General features: G+C 39.2%; 1 protein-coding gene across 1 annotated transcript in view; it reads right to left on the reverse strand.

Moving 5' to 3' along the window:
* PRKAA2 (protein kinase AMP-activated catalytic subunit alpha 2) overlaps window positions 1–949 on the reverse strand; it is a 69,560-nt gene extending 68,611 nt beyond the window's left edge. Inside the window, exon 1 of the mRNA XM_028106849.1 lies at window positions 856–949. Within this exon, the coding sequence (XP_027962650.1) occupies window positions 856–949 (94 nt within the window). The remainder of the gene's footprint in view (window positions 1–855) is intronic.
* Between the last annotated feature and the right edge of the window lie 20,383 nt (window positions 950–21,332).

A 21,332-nucleotide genomic window follows, 5' to 3' on the forward strand; every position in this document is an offset into this window, starting at 1 on the left:
AAAACAGCCTGTTTTTCTACACCCAAAATGGGATTCCTGTCACCAAGAGACGAGACCTCAGCAGAGTCCGCCTTAGCAGTTCTGGCCTCCTCAGCCCCGCACGCTCCAAGGTCCAACACCAAGGAACCTCCCCCCATCCCAGAAGCCTTCCTAGGCTTCTTTCCACTTCTTTCCACTGGTCAAGCACCCCTCGGACCTCCAGCTCTAATTAAGCCCTGAGCCCATGCAGCGGCCTTCTGCGTTCACGCCCCCACCTCCAGGCCCCCGGAACCTGCCCCACAGCGTAGACCCCACCGACCCCGCCCGAGTCCTGGCGCACGAAGGAGTCAGATGGCAGGGACCTCCCCGGCCTAGCCAGAACTGGAAGACATTTTACACTTCATCGTGGTTCTGCCAATTTCTGTGTGACCTTGGGCACGTTCCCAAACGTCTAGGGGTCCGCGTTTTCTCACCTTCAAGGTGAGGACAACACCTGCCCCGAGTCGCTGTAAGGATTAAATGAGATCACAAGTAAAGCACCCAGCAGGGCACCTGGCGCGCTGGGAACTCAATCACCAGCACCAGGTATTACTCCCCGGTGCTGCCCACACCGTCTCAGCTGGAAGGCACCCTGCCCAACAGTCCGACCTCCGGTTTCACCGACGCGGGCACTGAGGTCCGCGAGCGCCCGACAGACCCCGGGACTCCCGTCGTCCCCGCCGCCGCCCCCCGCCCCCCTCGCGGGGCTCCTGGGCCCGCTCCACCTGCCGCCAGGCCCGCGCCCGCCCCGCGGCCCTGGGCGCCCGGCTCCAGCCGCTCGGCCCGGCCTCCTGCGAGCGGACAGCCCCGCGTATTGGCCTCGGGCGCATACTCAACTCTTCACTTTGCCGAAGGTGCCGACGCCCAGCGTGTCGCCCAACACGTAGTGTCCGATCTTCACCCGCCCGTCGTGCTTCTGCTTCTCAGCCATCTTCGGCGCGCGCAGCCTAGCTCCGCCGCCGGCTCCTCAGTGCGAGTGCGGCCGCCGCCGCCGCCGCCGCCGCGGGCTCCTCAGTGCGGCCGCCGCCTACCCACAGTGCAGCGGGCCCGCGGAGGGCGGGGGGGGCGGGGGGGGGCCGGGCGGGGGGGGCGGGGGGGGCCGGGCGGGGGGGGCGGGGGGGGCGGGGGGGCCGGGCGGGGGAGGACCGAAACGCCGAGGGGCGCGAGGCGGGCGCGGCGCGCGGGTGGCGGCGGCGTGGGGGCGTGCGGGAGCGAGCGGCGGCGACGGCGGCGGCGGCTGTGGGCCAGGCGGGGCGCCGGAGGGGGAGGGGAGGGCAGGGGGCCGCCAGGTGTGCGGGGGAGGGGCGGGGAGGAGGCTGCGAGGAGACTGGCCCTTCACCTGTGGGGGGCGTCGAGCGGGGGGGGGACTTCGAGGGGGGGTCTGTGACAGAAACCGAGGGGAGCGAACATGGGAGCGGAGAGGGGCCAGATCTCGGCGTGCAAGGTGGGAGTCGAATTTGAAGAGAAATGGGCCTGAAGTGTGGGGAGGGAGGGACGTGAAGACGAAAATGTGGGTGTAGGGGAAGTCAGGGGGAGGCGGCGGTGGGGAAGGGCCTCGAACGAAGGTCAGTCCGCGGAGCGCTGCAGGAAGTTTCTTGAGTCACGGGCGAGGTATTTCTGATGCAGGTCGTGGCACATGGAGGACACAGTTCTGTGCTCTCTCAGTTCTCCCCCACGTATTTTATAATTCTCAGTTCTCTTGTCTTGTGGATGCAAGAGCCCCCTCCTCCAGAGCTCTCAGTTCTAATTTGCGCAAAGTTCTCCAAGAAAGAGAGAGTCACGAAATTTGCTCAATTGTAATTTAGCGCATGCTTGTATAAAGTGTAGAAATACCTTGTCGTAGGGCTGCACAAGAGGGAAGTAGTGAAAGAAGTGAAGAGGGAATCAATGTAGTGAGCAAAGCAAATAAAATACATAGGGCACAAAGAGATTGGTGAAGAGCAAGGGCAATGGAAGGGCACGAATTAAAGAAAAATAGAAGTGGGGGAAGAACCGTAAGAGGAAACTAGAAGCATGACACCCAGGCAGAGTATTAGAGACTGACAAGAATTTAGTAATGAATTGATTATCGCTCCCACCCTACTTCCCTTTCTTCCTTCCATGTTATCCTAGTCTTCAGTGTTTTGCCTTTCAGTGCTTAAAAGGTATTTGCTGATTGGAAATAAATGTTTAAGGATTAGTTGAACATTTTTAACATTGTACATGACACTGGAGTTCCAAGGTCATGTTCCTCAAACAAGAAGCTTCTTATCATACTGTTTATATGTGAAGAGAGAAATGCATTGATCAGAAAGAGTAAGATATAATAAAAGTTTGTTTTCTGAAGAGTGATAAATATACAAATGGCAAACAGACATCCATTCTTGTTTAGACACCAAGACAATCTGATGAGAGATGATCAGTTTATAAATTATAAATATCACAGCTGTTGAACAGAGGCTATTTTTGTTCATTCTTGGGATCATCTTTCTTGCTGACAAGAAGTATCATTTAAGAATCACTCTACCTAGCTGGCAATTTGGAGAAAATAGCCTGTTATTTTTGATGCTGCACCTTCATTTGGTTAAGGGTCACTCCTTCAGTATCCATTCAAGTGAGTAAGAAAACAAAATACCTATTTTTGCTTTTGAAATATGTTTGTCTGTTTCTTGTTCTAATATACCATTAAAAAACATTGAAAAGTCTGTTCAATTGTTTTATTGAATTGAGTGAAGGCAGATTATAGAGATTTTTAAAGCCTTTGACATGCTGTCTTAACTATTCGCTGATTATTACAACTTGTTATTACATCATAACTGTAATCCTTACCTAGCAACTGTGAACAACCTTGTACCTTTATTATTATGATGAAAAGAATATGATACTTTGTTGATTAAAAAGTTCATTTAGGGCACCTGAGTGGCTCTGTTGGTTAAACGGCTGCCTTGGGCTTAGGTCATGATCTCAGGGTCCTGGGACAGAATCCTGCATCGGGCTCCCCGCTCAGTGGGGAGTCTGCTTCTCCCTCTCCCTCTGCCCTTACCCCTGCTCCTGCTCGCTCTCGCTCTCTTTCTCTCTCTCTCAATCTCAAATAAATAAAATATTTTTTTAAAAAGTTCATTTAAACACAATTACCTCATTTGATTGCCACAAAAGAAACTTATTACTGCCCCCATTTTATAGATAATAAAATTTAGTTTTTCACTTTCTGGTTTGCCCAAGGCTAATCAGCTAAGTGGCAGACTCAGAACTCATTTCCAGTTCTGACTTGTCCTTTTGTCTTTCTACTATACCACAGCTGCCAAAGAAAAACAAACATGATGCTCTAAGAACATTTAAAATATTCACAATTATAGTCTCGTTCCCATAGTTATTATTTCAAGGGCAGGCTGACAACGTATACTTTAAGCTTACATATTTAGCTGTCTTCCTGATTTCTGTGTGGTGGCATGATTGAATGCTACGGGGTGGGAAGGGTGGGAAGGCACCATTGTCACTGCCAGTGACAGCAAAGTGGTCGCCCACGCATTTCAGATGTGATTCCCTATTGCTTCACCCTACTCAGCAGTACAAACCTGATAGTTCATCAGACCAGATCTCCTTCAGTGCCATGCCCTTTGGGGTTCTCACCCCAGCTACCAGAGATGTTTTGGTAAATATCATATTCCCCTTTTTTATTTTTCTGTGATGTTGTAGTGTCCCTATGTTCTTTAGTACCAATCTCTATGAGCAGTGTCCTAGACGACCATTCAGTTCTTAACCCTGATCCAGCTGTTACTGCTTTCCCCACTGGTGTTGGGTCCTTGGGGTTATTTTATTTCAAATACTCTAAGGCAGGACCTGAATAAGAGAATAATGGAGTTCCACTAAACTAATATGCTACACTAGATTCCACTGGTATTCTCAATAACCAGTTTCTTCAAGTCTGCTCGGAGTCACCTTCTCCATGAGACTTCCCTACTCCGACTACCTTATTTAACATTGCAGTTCCAGCTCACCCGCACTCCTTGCCCTGCACTCTCCATACTCCTAACCCTTCGCAACTGTTTTCCATGGCACTTACTTTCTAAAGTACTATTGAATTTCCTTGTTTATTATGTTTTTGTTTCGTCTGTCTCTCCCAATTAAAATGTAAGCTTCATAAGAGAGAGGGGATTTCTCTCTGTTTTGTTCACTGACAGATCCTTAGCTCCCAGAACAGTGTCTACCAAATTATAGGCACCCACGTGGATTCAGGTTGTGTGGCACCTGAAGTTTATATAATGAGGGGGAGCTGATTAAGGAAAAACAAATAGAAAATAAGGTATGAAAGTGAATGTTTATTTGAAAATAGAGAACATAACTACAAATTTTTTGAAGCTGACAAATAACACAAACATCCTTAAATCCAGGAAAATAACATATTTTTATAAATTAATATCCCACAAACCTTTATAATACTTGTTTTCTATAGTTTTGGCTGCACATTCTTTGATTGCCTCATATTTTGTAATATTCTTTATATAGAGTATAGAAAGATAATTCTGTCCTTCCTCTAACATTATTGATCAAGTTTTTGATTACATGTTTCTCTTCAGGGTCCCCATAGGACTTTTTTCATACAGCTAATATAGCATCTATCAGTTCTGTTATATATGTCATATATTTTTCATATATACTTATATATAAGTGAATATTTCATAGATATAAAAATCACATACCCTGTCTGCTATTCCTGGGCCTAACAGAAACTCGTGCATCATTCCATAAATACGGGTTGAATTGAAATAAACAACATGGTTACTAAAGAATCAAGGAATAAGAATACAGGGAAGAACATTTTTAAAAAGAAGTTGGGGAACCTGGCTAAGTCAGAAGAGCATGTGACTCTTGATCACAGCGTATGAGTTCGAGCCCCACACTGGGCATAGAGATTATTTAAAAACGTTTAATTTAAAAAAATATATAAAATAAAATAAGAAGTCAAACTTAATAGCAGTTTTATGAAAATGCATATTAAATACAAAGCATAATTTTCCATCTTGGTGCAGTAGTCATTAGTGAGGTTGGAAATAGGCATAAGCCAGTACATGTAGGACCTTATAGATTCATGCTAAGGTGTTTCTGTTATTGTTCTCCCGATTAAAATAAGAAAAATTGGGTATTTAGTGATTAATGAACTGTGTTGGTGATGTCTTTTATGTATTATGAGTTCAATAATTACTTACTTTTTAATTTTTATTATGAAAAATGTCAAACATGTACCAAAGTAAAGTAGTAGAAATAACCCCCACCCTTGATGATTATCAACACTGTTAACATTTAGCAATCTATCTTTGTACTTTTTCATTTGTTTGTTTTCTGGGGTGTTCTAAAGCAAATAACCAGATAGAATATTTCACTGATAAATACTTTAGTGTATAGCTCTAACAGATAAGGACTTCTTTTTAGTATCACCACACTACCACTATCACATGTTACAAAATTAACAGTAGTTTCTTACTATCCTAGAATCCCCACTCTGTATTCAATCTCCCTTGATTGCCTTAAGAATGTAATTTTATGTTTGGTTTATTCTAATCGAGATTTTAAAAGTCTACAGTTTAGCATTTTGTTGATATGGATATTATGTTTCTTTTAATCTATAAAGATTTTTCCTCCACCCCCCTTTTTTTAATGTCATTTATTTGTTGAAAAATTGGGTCATTTTACCTGTTGAATATCCCAAACCCTGTTGGATTTAGTTCAATAATTATTCTTGATCATAAGCAGTACTATGGTGTTGTAGACAAAGCACAGTATTTAGAAACAAAAATCCTGAGTTATGCTCCAGCTTAGCCACTTGAGCAGTGTGTCCTTCAACAGATCATTTCATATCTCATTGGCAAAACTAGTAGTGTTGAAATAGATTATATTCAACGTTCTTTTCAGCCGTTAGGAAATTCAACTCCCAATCCCACTCCCCATTTTAGAATGAAACTATCAAAGGAAAAAGTTAAGATTACTATAAAGTACTATAGGCGATAGTCCAAGGTATCAACAAACTGTTTGATCTTGGTATGTTATTTCCCCTACACATATTTACCTCTTGACATTATTACTGATTTGTAAAGTTGAGAAAATAATATTACTGGGCCCAACCTTCTTCAAAAAGATAAGTAGATGCAATTCCTATGACAATACTTGAAACCCTTTCAAGGAAATGTACTATATAACTCTGAGGTGTAATTTTTAGCAGGTACCCTAGTAACATATTAAACTTAATGTAATCCACTTCCATTTTGTGGCTGAGTACATTTCTAAATTGCTTCAATATGGGTCAACATTGTAATTTCCAGTGTAGCTGAGAAAAATAAAACATTTTGGATGGAATTTCTTCCATGAGCAGATGCATTAATAGGAATAACAAAGGTTGTTTGCTTTGCTGTATAAACATTATGGATCTGACAGCATTTTTAGAAACTTGCTTTCATGTGTGTGTTGACAGCTTGTCTGAAAAAAGCTCAAACACACTTTTAGATCAGTTAAATCAATTATTTCCCTCCTGGCATGGGTTCAGTGCCTATCTATACTGAATACTTTAAAACTGGTGAGGTTGAATAAGGAGATACTAATGTCACCTTGAATTGATTATCCACTTTGTTATGGCTGTGCTTTGGAATTAAAACAAGCCTTGACAAAACGATACAGTATATATATTATTTGAAGTCTTTTGTAATCCACTTTTAATGACCTTAAGTGGGTGTTAATGCTTTGGTTTGTAGGCTCAATCCTGTTAGCATTAACTACAAAGCTTTGACATGATTAATTAGTGTAAAGATCAATTAGGTAATTTCAAAATTTCCAAATGCTCTGTAAATGTTAAAATAATTCACCCTCTAATAAAGACCTTTAAAAAAATAAACAGGGAATTCAGTTTCTTTTTTTAATTAAAATGTGGGCTTCCACTAGGTGCCCTTGAAGAGCTCTTAACTCTGAGGTTCCAATTCTGTGAAATTAAATGTGTTAATACTTTTTAAAGTATTTATTGATAAACTTTCACCCTCTGTTTTTTAAAATATTGAAATGTTTTAGAAGTGTTATAAAATTAGCTCCACCCATTAAAAATTCCCAAATTCTGAGTATATCATTCCTTATTCTAAATATATTCATTTATTGAAAAAGATGTTTTGAATGCCTACTGAGAACGAGACGCTATGCTAGGCACTGAGGATACAGTTTTAAAGAAGGTAAGGCATGTTTTATTCAGAACTGTTGCTATGTTTGTATATATATCCCTATAGGATAAGGACTACTGCAATGGGGGTTTATAGGAGGGGAGAGAGATTTGGCTCAATTCTGAATACAATAATGGAAAGTAGCGTTGTATAGCCAAGGAACAAAGTGGAGGGTTAGTGAGTACAAAATTACTGAAAGGATGGGGTAATTCAGAGTGCCTGGCTGGCTCAGTCAGTAGAGCATGTGATTCTTGATCTTGGGGTCTTAAGTTTGAGCCCCAGGTTTGCATGGACATTACTTAAAAAAGAAAAAAAAAGAGAAAGTAAAAGGGTAGAGTAATTCTTTGCTAAGCTGACCTAACAAGCCATGCCATTCCTATGCATTTCCTAACAAGCCATTTTTGTTAATATGGATCTTATGTCTCTTTTAATTTATAATAATTTTTTTAAAGTCATTTATTTTTTTTTAAATGTCATTTACTTGTTGAAAACTTGGGTCAACCCCAATTCCATGGAATTCCTAACAAGCCAAGGTGATGGTAAAGACAAGGAATTTTGTTGGGTAGTGAGAACGATTACTCTGGCTGAACTAACTTAGTAGGATTCTTGCTAAAACTGGGCTCTTGAGGATATGCCCAAGGATGGGGCTTAATTGGGCTCAGAGGAGTCTGACAAGAATCAGGTCAAGGAGAGAATCTTTGTCACATTCTAGTAGAAAAGCCAGGCAATAAACAAGCAAACAAATATATAATATAATGTAATATTAGTGACAAGTGCTATAAAGAAAAATGAGCAGAGTAAATGGATACACAGATGAAAGGGGCGGAGGGTTGAACAGGCATTTTGTATAGGTTGTCAGAGGAAGTCTTTCTAAGAATGTAGCATTTTAGCAGAGACCTGAGAATTATGTGGAGGAAGGAGCCATTGAAATATCTGAGATTAGAGCATTCCACACAGAAAGAAGAGCAAGTGCAAGACACAGTACAAATAACATATAGGAGATATAGCAAGAAGAACAATGTGTCCAGAGTGGTGAGTACAAGAATGAGAATGCAGGGGTTTGCAGTCAGAATGCCTAGAGCCAGACCATATTGAGTAGACTATGTTAAAAACTCTGGACTTCTTAAAAAGTATAACCATATTATGGGGCGCCTGGGTGGCTCAGTTGGTTAAGTGACTGCCTTCGGCTCAGGTCATGATCCCGGAGTCCTGGGATCAAGTCCTGCAATGGGCTCCCGGCTCATTGGGTAGCCTGCTTCTCCCTCTGACCCTCTCCCCTCTCATGCTGTTTCTCATTCCCTCTCTCTCTCAAATAAATAAAATCTTTTTTAAAAAAGTGTAATCATATTTTTGGAAGATTTTTGAACAGGAGAGTGGCATGATACAAATTATAAATTTAAAGGACCTCTCTAGATGACGGTGTGGAAAAGAATCTAAAGGGACAAGAGTGGAGGCAGAGAAACTAAGAGTCTACTGTAGTAGAACAGGTGAGGGTTAATAGTAGCTTACACCAGGGTGGTAGCAGTGAAGATGGGGAGAGCCATTCAAATTTAACATACACTTTGATTTTAGCAAATCCAAGAGGACTTGCCAATGGTTGGATGTGAGGTGTGAGAAGAATCACAAAAAAGGAATGACAGACTTAGATTTTTTTGGCCCGTACAAGTAGATGGACAAGGGTGTCATAGACTGAAATGCAAAAGTCTTCATGAGAAATAAGTTGGGAGGAAGGGAAGGATGAGAGGAACAAAATTCTGTTTTGACCATGGTAAGTGTGAGATGTTTAATAGAAATTCAAAAGGACATGTCCAGTAGGTAGTCGACCACAAAGTGTGAACTTCAGGGCATAGGTCCAGACTGGAAGTGCAAGTTTCAAAATCATCAGTGTATATGCGATGGAACTAGAGATCCCTTAGGAAATAAATATAAACAATAAAAGGAAGAGATGCTTACATGGAGATATCTCAGATTTACAGAACTATAAAAGGAAGAGGAATTAGCAAAAGATACTAAGAAGGAATATCCACTAAGATAGGAGGAAATTTAAGAAAGTATCGACTTTTCAAGACACTATTATCAGCCATGTCTAATGCTACCAAGGGGTCAAGTGAGATGAGGATGAAGAGTTGACTATTGGATTTGATAACCTTGACAAATGACTTTATAGTGGAATAATGGAGATAAAAGTCAGAATGGAGTGAGTTGAGAAAATTAAAGTGAAGAAATAGAAAAGATGATTCTATACAATTCTTTGCTGTGATAGGGAGCAGAGAAATGTATGAGGTTTGCTATGAAGGGAGCAGTAGCAACTGGAGAATGTGGAGACAAGAGTAGATTTTTTAGGACAAGGAAAAATACAACATGCTTATGTGCTAATGGGAATGATCCAAAAGAGAGGGGGTGGGGAATGATGGAGTAAGACAGAATGACTGACTGTGTGACATTTAGCAGTGAATCCTGATTTCGCAGTCCTTCAGGACCTCCCATACCGGCTTTCAAGGGACTTATACTCTAATGGAAATCATATACATTTTAATAAATTTCAAAAATGGTGCAATAAGTGGTATGACAAAGTTATGGATAGAAGTGACTGAAGAGCATGGAAGAGTAAGTTAGAAGGCTCTTGTATTTGACCAGGGGAAAAAAGTGTAAGACTTGAACCACTGGCAGTTTCAGTAGGAAAGGAGGGGAAAGTATAGATTTGAGTGATATTTAAAAGGAAGAATGAATAGGATTTAGTGACTGCTTATTTATGAATTAGGATAGAAAGGGAGAAATTTTGGATGACTTCCAGACTTCTAGCATGGTATTGTAGATGGACGAATCTTCCTAGAGCAGTTCTTAGCCTATCACTTCCTTCCTTAAAAATGTTCAAACACTCATGCATTTCTTCTTTAAGTTAACAGGATTTCAAAAATGCATGAGGGAAATCATGCTTTGAGACTCCTGGCTTTGAAAAGAGCCTGCCTAGAGAAAATTTAATTGATAGATGGAGTCTTAGGCCTGATTAATTCCTTGGGTTTTAAGGTTTTTGGTTGGTTTTACACAAATGAACAGGTAGCCATCTATAAAATGACGGAATGACATGAATAATAATGGCAGATACTAAATGTTAAGTAAATACTAAATACAAAGAATAATAAACACTTGTTCCAGCAAGAAAAAAAAACATTCAAACACTTTACATTGCCTAAAGATTAATGTTTAAAACTCCAGACTCTAGAATTCATGGACTCCTAAAATCTGCTTTTTTGGTATGCCCAGTACCTTCCTTAGGTACTTCTTGGAACTAAAGAACTGGAATCCAGTTTGAAAAGTACTGGTCTACAGAGTAAAATTCAGTCTTTAAGTCTGCATTCAAGGCCTTCTATAATCTGGTCATTGCCAACCCCATTTCTTGCTTCATCTTCCTTACCCAAAGCTCTTTCCATTCTGTGTACACACCACACTGTAGCAGAACACTGTTCTTCTACTCTCATTGTTTTCATTGTCTAGAACTCCTTTAGCCCTCGGTATTCCCAATCACAATCTGCCTAACAAAGACCTCCGTGTCTCAAAATTCACCTCCTTTTTGCAGCCATTCTGCAACCTCCCAGATATATTTGACCACCTTGTCTTTAATAATGCCATGTGCTTTATACTTAATTAAATCCATCATTGTACTTATCCATTTATATGTCTGGTTCACCATTTGACTATTAATCCCTTGAGGGCAAGCTGCGTACATAGTACATGTTAATTGTACTTACTATAAGTTAATTCATGTACTTAATACATGTTAGTTGAACAAATGAGTAACAGACATAATCCATAATATCTCATTTCAGACATAACATTATCTCAATTCCCCTATCCTCTCACAGGCAACACTAAAGGGTTCTTCTGTTTGCCCCTGCAAGGTCCTTTATCACTGCTGTTCTAGCATCGTGTTGTGCTAGAACATTATATTTGCTCTCTTGCATTGTTTTTTTTCTCCCTTTTTTGGTGCATATGTCCCTTCCTGAAATATTCAAGGGCAAGGATTTTATCCTGCTTATCTTTGTATTCCAATCACCTAGGTTCTCAATAAATGTTTTAAGACTGTATTGTTTAATAATTAAAGAGCTATCTTACCTTTTAAAGTCTTATATCTCATAATCATGCCCATCTTTTTCCACTGTCACAAAGGATTCCCTGATCACTCTTGGCTAGAATTCATCTCTTGCTCTGCATTCTGTTAACCTGTAGCTGTATCTCTTTTGTGTAATTATCACTTTCTAGGACAGTAATTGGTATAAAGTGACTACAAAAGCCTCAGAACAAGAAAACTCTTCATTATATTACCGTACAGTTGTAATTCTCAACTCTTCTTTTTGTGCACTACTATATACTTGAGTAGCACACACCCCCACACCAAGGGTAGGCATAATTCTACCCTTTCCCAAGGGAGAGAGCTATACAAGCAACACTCCAGAATCTGATATGATTTATTTTGTTAAAATAAACAATTATAAACTGCATTTGTACTATTATTAGTAACTATTTATGACGATCTCTTGTCCCCTTGAGCCTTTACTTTGAAGGCATTCTTTGAATGTTTGATGAATGAATAAAGGAAGGAAGGACTACTATTTCCATTACCAAGTTCAAAGACAATTCAGACTTTACCTTTTGTACAAAATTAGTCTGCTTATTTAATCTATTACTGCTTAGAGCCAGAAATCATTTATTTGTATGGGCTAGAGGAAGATAGTATTGTCCCTTATAAACTAAACTTGAAATAAAATAATGGTTTTACTTCAAAAAATTATGCTTCTTTTCCCAGGCCATGCTAACCTTGGAAACAAATAGAAATGTTACAGGAACTGAGTTCTCCTGAGGTTTTAGTACGTTCTGACCTCTCCATTCTCTGTGGAACTCAAGTAACCCCTGCTCATTCCTTTCATGGGAAACAAAGGCAGAAGAAAAATTATTAAATTTCCTTACTACTTGCAGCCCATTGACAAGTCCTTCAAACAGGCAGAGTGACATTCCTCTAGGAGCTCAGCTGCCTCAATGTTAATACTTTGCTAAGGGCAAAAGGCAAAGTTAGCCCGACATCCAGGATCCCATAAGTTTACTTTAACATATAAAAATTCCTTTGGAAACTTCCTTTATCTCTAAACCCCCCAAGATACGTGTTGGCAATCATCCCCCAAGCACATGACCCACTGATAAACATCTGAAGGGTCCCATGACTCAAGTTTTATTAGACGGTAATAAATGACCTTTTCCCAACAATAGCTAACTCCCTCAAGGTCCTTGAAACCTTGCTTGCAAAATTCCTTAGAGACCTAACGCTATCCCTAACCCCCTCCCAACTTGAAAGTATATAATCGGCCACTCCTCATGACCCCAGTGCAGCTCATTCGGCCCCCAGGGTCCTGTCCCCGGGCTTTAATAAAACCACCTTTGTGCACCAAAGATGTCTCGAGAATTCTTTCTTAGAAAGAAAGGCTTCGAACCCTAACGTCTTTCCTATGTCAATTACCATTTACCATGCTCCCCAGCACAGCTTTTCCATCCGGTGCTTTTTGCTGCCTTCATGATCTTCAAAATTGAAAAGGTGGGATTATTTTTTAATGTTCTCCTCCCAGTGACTACAACTCTTTAACAGTGGGAAAGGTGATTTGGTTCTTTTGGTTAACATCGTACGATGCAGAACTTGAAACCAATGTCTCAGGAGAAGGACTGAGTGCCATGTGGAAGGTATCATCCATATGCAGCCGGAAGCGGTTACGCCTGCAAACCGTAACTGAGTAGCCCAGCTCCCGTGTGCCGGTCTCTCTGCGGCTTCCACCGCAAGGGTAATTCTCACCTTCTCGGGGAACGTCTTCCATTTTTGCTGGAGGCAGCTTTTATTTCCCCCACTTCGTTTTTCCTCTTTGTGTGATCATCCTAGTGTTCTAGAAAGCTTCTCCTGTCACTGGGCAAAGGGAGAAGGCAGGTAGGGAGGACAACAATGTACAAATTCGACACTTTGGTTCCCTTGCCCGTATTCAGAAAGTGAGCATGTGGTTGGCATCCCCACAGTGATCCTGCTCTGAAACTCTTTCATTATGTGATCCACTTGATGTCTCACATAGATTATGTAATAAAATGTACGGAACGTCAGGCATACTTGGCTACAAACATAGAATAGGGAAATACTTAAAAATCATGATGTATAATGAGAAACTTACCATAGCATCTCTCATGAGTTTTTCCAGGAAAAAAAATAAAAAAAAAAATTCAAAGCAATCTTCAGCTATATTCTTGGAAATAGGGCTTTACAACTTTTCCTCAGGAGGAAATCACCTTAAGTTAGTATCATCCTCTTTTTAAAAAAAAAAAATGTATATTTCCAGCCTTTTAAGATCTTTTTCAAGTATCATTTTGGAAACAACAAAACATAAAAATAAATTTGAAGGCATTCATTTTTTTGTTTTAGATCTGATTCTAATTCTCTTTTATAAAACTTAGAGGGCCACTGGGTGGCTCAGATGGTTAAGCATCTCCCTTCCGCTCAGGTCATGATCCCGGGGTCCTGGGATCGAATCCCATATTGGGCTCCCTGCTCAGCGGGGAGCCTGCTTCTCCCTCTGCCTCCACCTCTCTCTCTCTCTGTCTCTCATGAATAAATAATAAAATATTTAAAAAAATTTAGAACCACATTTACTATGGCTTTTTTTCAGGTAACTACTATTATTAGGTTTACTGTAAAGGTGAATCATTGGAGGAATTCTTTTGGTAAGTTAAATGCTAATTTGGCAGAAAGTCATTCAAGCCTCAAGAATTTTCCAGCGTCTACCATGCTACATACAAAAGAAGTATCGCACGAACAATGCCCTTAGGCTCTCAAGAACACTTGTACCCATGAAACAATTTAAAAACAAGTCGTTAACTTTTTGACTTATTCTTTTTTAACTCATTGAAGTGAAATGGCACCTCCTTTTTTTCCCACCAAACTCTCTTTAGTTGCATAGGAAAGAAAGTACTTGATTTTTGTTTCCAGTTTTCATTGCCTATGATATAAATACTCTTAGAAACATGGCCTTGTAAAAAAAAAAAGAGCCTGATTATACACCCTTCCTGCCCTTTACTCCCTCATTTGAAAATCTAATGTATCTTTATGATGCCTACAGGGAAAAAGCTAAATCAAGTGGTGATAGCTTAAAGTAAACAACCTGAAGGCAAGGAAGTTTGGTTTCTGGGGTTTTGGTTTTTTGAGAGAGAGAGAGAGAGAATTAACCAAACTTGTCTTTAATAAATCCCATGTTTCTAAGTCCCAACATTGACTATGTTTCTTGAAGCCCAAAGTCAGCTTCAACCCTGAATTCCTGCTGCAAAAGCTCTCTGCATCAGTCATAAAGACACCTGTTGTTAACTCTCACCAGTTGTTCCCTTTTTGCTCTTTAACCAGTTTGCTGGTTAAATCTGTTCTGCATTTGTATATTTACCTGTTTTCTATGACTCCTCCATCCAGAGTCTGAAAGTCTCAACAACATCCTTCTCCCGCCCCACTGCGAAACTTACTCTACAAATTTTGGATGCGCCGCGGCAAACTCCAGGCTTTCACCTGAGAAAGGTTGCCATGGTATCAAATACACTGGACATATGCCCCTCTGACAAGTTTCCTGTCACACCGAGTAACCCCCAACTTTCTTACCTGCTAGAATTTGTCAACATTGAAAAGGGACTGTTTTTTCCTCTTTTTTCATGAAAAAGGGTGCCATAAACACTTATTCTTGAGTCTCATTTAAAGAGTCAAGTCTCTTGAGGGGTACAGATGAGGAAATGTTTGGATTCGTAGTAGAAGGAATGAATAGCTTTTATAAATTGGAGAAATGAATTCTTAGTTTGGTTAAAAGTACATTCTACACCTTATTTCCTGTTCAATAAATGGAACATTTTTGTGGAAATAATCCAAAGGTTTTATGAATAACTCCTTACTTTTTCTCATCTGTTAGGAACATTTTTCAAATACAAATTAAAAAATAAATCCCTACAAGAATTTTATGTTCTCACTCCTTTGCTGCTGGGTGTTCTAGATCATAGCTTTCTGTCATAAGTCTTAGCTAAGTTTGTATCTGATAGAATCCTTAGCACAGAAACAAGCATCAGATAAAAGCAGCTTGATCTTATTGTATTGCAAATATTTTTCAGCATTAAGCCAAGAATTTTGAGATTTCTTTTTTTTAAGATTTTTTTTTCATTTATTTGAGAGAGAGTGAGTGAGAGAGAGAGAGAGCACAAGCAGGGGGAGCAGCAGAGGGAGAGGGAGAAGCAGACTCCCCGCTGAGCAGGGAGCCCAACATGGGGCTCGATCCCAGGACCCTGGGATCATGACCTGAGCTGAAGGCAGTTGCTTAACCAACTGAGCCATCCAGGCACCCCAGGAATTTTGAGGTTTCAAATGTTAACTATTTTGAATCACTTTACTATTTCTGCCACGAAATGTGTGGGTCTCTAAATTAAAATCTTCTGAATATTCATTATAAATCTGATATTTCATGAAGCTGTGATTTTTGGATAATTCATTTTTTTAGAAGATTTTATTTATTTATTTGATAGAGAGACAGTGAGAGAGGGAACATAAGCAGGGTGAGTGGGAGAGGAAGAAGCAGGCTTCCCGCTGAGCAGAGAGCCCCGATGTGGGGCTCAGTCTTGGGACCCTGGGATCATGACCTGAGCCACCCAGGAGCCCATTGGATAATTCATTTAGTCGCTAAACTGTCATCACTCCTATAAGAAAAAACAAAAGCCAAGTTCATTTGTACTAAGAAATCCTATCCATTTGAATCTTCAAAAGTTTCATGAACAATTAAGTTTCCTGTAGTAAGATGATATGCATACGTAAAAATCATGAGCAAATTCTGTTTCCTTTTGTGTAGCTACATAAAGATAATATTTTCTACTCTGGTCACATACTTCGTCTTTCTAATATCAGCTACAGAATTGGAAAGTCATGGTTTGAAGAAGCAGAGGGAATTGCAGAGATGATATCTCTATATTATTTCTGGATGACTTGCAAAGATGCAATTTCATATGAACTTCATTTAAAAATACTTCATGACTGCAGTGTGAAGTTTAAATCACGAAAAATGCACAACTGAGCCAAGTGAGTTTAACAATAATTTTATAAAAATTGAACAGTTTATTATATGTGTTGAATGGTAATAGAAACCAGTTTGCATTCTACTCTTTCCATTTTCATTTTTTTTGAATTATCATCACTTTCTCATTCCTTTATATTGTTGTCTGCTATTTACTGTGAGGGGACTGCATTATATAACCTATTTGAAATCTTTTTAACTGTGCTAGTATGGTAATGGTCCTCCTGACAGGCTTGGAACTGCATAATGTGAATCTCTGAAGGTTTTCCCAGTAAACAAATCACAAAAGAAATAAATGTGGAAAGAAGCCGGCTCAAGAACTGATTTTTATCAGTAGTATAGTAAATGAATAGTGACTACCCTAAAGATATCTGGTAAAGGTATAAAAACTATTTGTACAGATCATTCTCTCTCTCTCTCTCTCTCACACACACACACATATGCCCACACTGGCGTGTGTGTGCATGTGCACAAAGCTTATCTGCAGGAAAATACTTGAGGAATATTAAACATAGTGTGTTCAACTTATTTTATTCAAAATAAGTTCACCTCACTGAGTGAAGGAAAAGTGAAAAGTCCCATGTAGAAAAAGAAAATGGGAAAGAGAAAAGCAAATGTGTTTGTTCTCCTATGTTATAAATATAAATAGTTTTAGCATTGAAAAAGAAACAATAAGGAGCTCTAGGCTAACTCAGCAGGTTAAGTGTTCAACTCTTGGTTTCTGCTTAGGTCATGATCTCAGAGTGGTAAGATGGAGTCCAGCCTCCTAGGGGTTCCACACTCAGCATGGAGTCTGTCTGTCCTTCTCCCTCCCCCTCTGCCCCTCCCCCCATGACTCCCAGGCTCGAAAGAAAGAAAGAAAGAAGGAAAGAAAAGAAAGGAAAAGGAAGGAAGGAAAGAAAGAAAAAGAAAGAAAAAGAAAGAAAGAAAGAAAGAAAGAAAGAAAGAAAGAAAGAAAGAAAGAAAGAAAGAAAGAAAGAAAGAAAGAAAGAATAAGAACAACATATTCTGGATTATGTATGCATGGATTCATTGAGTGCTTACTTCATGCCAGGGATTTTACTGGGCCCTGGATATGCAAAGATAATAGATACTACTCTGTCTTCGGAAATGAATGATTGGAAAACACAGTAATAAGTAAAATGACAGAGGTAAGCTTAGGTGCTTAAGGAAGCCCCAGAAAGAAATTAATATGTTTTGTTTTGTCTTTTCTTAGATTTAATTAATACATCTGATTGCTTTCTCTAAACTTCCACTTTGGCTCCCAAACAGTCATGTCCTTTGTAAGTAGTTCTCCAAAGAAATAGAAAAATTTTACTTAAATCTGCAATGATATTTTAGTATTTAACTCTTTTTTTAACTCACTGGTATGACTTGGCTTTTTAATCTGTAATCAAGACAGACTGTATTACCTTTCAACTAGTATTTACTACCCCTCCTACCTGCATCCTCCCTGGGAGGGGGAGGAGGGGCATATACTTCCCTATCACATTGACAGGGGGCTAGGACATGTGACTTGCTTCGACCAATGGAATGTGAGTAGATGTGACATACACCCTATCCTGGAAGAGGTATTAAATATGCTTGCATGGTTTGGTTTGGCTTCTTGGGCTTCTGATCTCTGCCAAAAGAAGAGCCTTCCTCAGATACTCCTGAACTGAAAAACAAAAAGCAAAAAAAGCACATAGAGCCCATCGAAGCTCTATGAGCATGAAATAAATCTATATTAGTATAAGTTCCTGAAATGTTGGGGTTGCTTGTTACTGCAGCAAAAAATGACTGATACAAGAGTCAAACTTAGCACACTTGTGTGAAAAACCATAAGCAATATAAACAAAGGGCAGGAACAAAGAAGCAAAGACTATACGTAGATTGTGGGGTATGCTCTATTTCTATCAGTCTTAACACAATGTCTACCTTTTTGTACCAAAATGTGTGCATGGGATGCAAATATTTAGGAGCCAGACAATAATCTACAGGTATGTCTATGTGTCTGTATGTTTGTATTAATCTTTAATAGTTATGTATCTGTCATGATTCCCCATATGTTATAAAATTTAAAAGGATTCATTTTTACAATAAAACTTATTGCTCATAATCCAATTCAATGAAGAAACTGACATGAAGAAAAAGAGTTTTATCCTAATAAAATAGAAATTTAGGCTTATGAAATGCTTCAGACAGTTTTCACTATCCACTAATGGCCACACAAAATGAAATAAAGGAAAGAAACCATGTCGTATGCCTACAATGGTGTTTAACTATATAACTATACCCCCAGATACGTGTGGTACTAAAAATAATAACATCAAACATAAGTATATCCTCATTTGTAGCAAGCTTCTAGTTCTACCACTGAGAAAGATTTCTTATTCAATACTGTGCATTAGTAGTAGATCTCAATACTGTGCATTAGTAGTAGATCTCAAAATTTTAAAATCATCTGTGACTAACACTCATCTTGTTTATATTTCTGCTCTACGGTATTTGCATATTATAGTTATTTGGCTATTTCAAAGCAACCTCCCTGTTCCAAAATTAGTTCTAATGTTGAAGATTTGTATGTGTGGGTGGAGAGAATGTAAGCATATAAAACACAATGATATTATGCCATTTCCAGCATGAGTATTTTTATAAACTCTAAAATCATGCAGGAAAGCATATTTTTATAAATTGAGAAATGTCTTGTAAGCACCAGTGGGATATAAACTTTCTTCACAAAAATACATATTGGCTCATTCCTGAACTCTCTGCTATTTTTCATCTAAATGAAAATTATTTTTACAGCTGATTTTTGTAGCAGTTTTTCATCGTACCCTGTAGATATATTAATGTTTTTATCATGTTGACATGTTATTATAAATAAATCCATTTTATGTTAAACTTACGGTGTTTCTCCCATGCTTATATTAAGAGGAGGTGGGGGACTAGTTTGAATCAAAAGAAGCATCTATAATAGTCCCTCCAGTAGTCCCTCTAAACCTTTGCCAGCTTGAGGCTGATTTGAGGCCGAGGAGCGGTGGGGGGAATGGTAGAACAGAACAGGGGAAATGAAATCATTTAAAATATAAACAAAAATATTTTCCCAGAGTTCCTTGAATCGAAAGAGAAAATATGTTTGGGATGAACTATATGAATTTGTTTGAATCCCTTTGCCTGTTCCACATGAACCCACAGCCAAACAAGTGGAGCTTATGGTTGCTCAGCTGGAGACTTATTACTTCTTCATTTTATAAAAATAAAACCACAGGTGATTGTGTACCAGTTGGTCTGAATTTGTACATGTAGCAAATAAGTAATGGATTATTTCCTCTACTTTCTCTAGGTACTGAATAGATGCATTTATCATGAATCTGTCATATACTGAATGTAGGAGCCTGGATATTAAGGCTGAAAATAATGTTTTGAGAGGGTGTTTTGCCTACTCATTCCTTAATTTGTTCCTTTGTCCTTTTCTTCATTTATTTATTCATTCACTTAACAATAAATATTTATTGAGCTCTTCCTGTGAAGTAGGCACTGTGCTAAGTTCTGGGAATACAGCGGTAAATAAATAAACACAGGAGGAGCTCAAAGGACAATTCCAGATCCTTCTCAAATTCACTCATCCATTTATTCACGTTTATTTCCAACACATAGTACAATGAACAGAATCAAACAAACATGGGTTTAATTTGCACTTAACAGCGGGGTGATCTTGGGCAGGTTGTTTAAATTCTCAGAGCCTTCGCTTTCATATCTGCTGTTTACCTTGAAGAATGACAGAGTGGATTACAAACATAACATACCAAACTGCTTGACATTTTATTCTCTCCTACCCCACATCAAATCTCACCTGTTCCCCACATGTTAGGTCCTAGGGATACAAAATGGGTAGGATGCATTTCCTAAGCACTGTGTTTAGTTGGAGCTAAGAATATAGAGAAATATCACACATTTGATATTGTCCTCCACATTGTCCTCTTCTTCTGGAAAATTAAATTTAGAGTCATAATGAGTAACATTTAATATATACCAAGCATTGTCCTAAGCACTATTACATGGATGGACTCACTCTTCTTCACAATAACCTACGAGATAGGAATTATGCACATCCTGTTTTCTGTGTGAGGAAGGGGCAACACAGGAAGATTAGGCCACTTGGCCAAAGTTACACAGCCAGTGAGTAGCAAAATGGAATTCAAACTCAAGCTGCCTGTCTCTGGAATCCATGTTCTTAGCCAGTGCCTCTTGAAGGGGGGTTACTAATGCAAAACAATAGATGGTAAGCATTTTATAAGTGGTCTAAGCAGTTAGGGAATGAGGGGAGAGAAATCAGGGCATAGGGCCCAGAGTTTAAAAAACGTAACATTTTAGTAGAAAGAACAGTGAATCGTGACAAGAATATTATTGAGCATTTCAAGAAGGTTTTATTTTATCTTTCTAGAAAATGATTCCTCTATACATCTAACACAAATATATTATGCTGGGTATGAACCGTTCCATTTGGTGAAGAAGAAGAACATACTGAGAAAAATGATTAAAACTTTTTATCACTTCTGATTTATAAAAGTAATACATGCTAACATAGAAAACTAACAAAATAGCAAAATATAAAGAAAAGCACTTTAAAAAAATCACTCCTAGTTTCATCAACCAAGAAGATAATCACTTGAATAAAGAGGAATATTTCCTTTGATTCTCTTTTCTGTGCACATTGTGTTCAATCTATTTTTACATGAAAATAGGCAATATACTTATATGCAGTTTTCAGTCTTGTTTTTGTTAAAGATGCATTTATTTATTTTAGAGAAGGGGGAGGGGCAGAGAGAGAAGGAGAGAGAGAGAGAGAGAGACTTAAGTAGACTCCCTGCTGAGCCTGGAGCCGAACAGGGGGGCTCAATCTCACAACCCTGTGATCATGACCTGAGCCAAAATCAAGTCAGTCACTTAACTGACTGAGCCACCCAGGCGCCCCTCAGTTTTGTTCTTTTCACTTAATATTTTATCCTGAGCAACAAATGTTATTTTTTTATTGATGCCCCAG

This window comes from Eumetopias jubatus, unplaced genomic scaffold, assembly GCF_037043125.1.
Source record: "Eumetopias jubatus isolate StellerSeaLion01/CBP00866 unplaced genomic scaffold, mEumJub1_p1.0 scaffold_4, whole genome shotgun sequence".
NCBI lineage: Eukaryota > Metazoa > Chordata > Mammalia > Carnivora > Otariidae > Eumetopias > Eumetopias jubatus.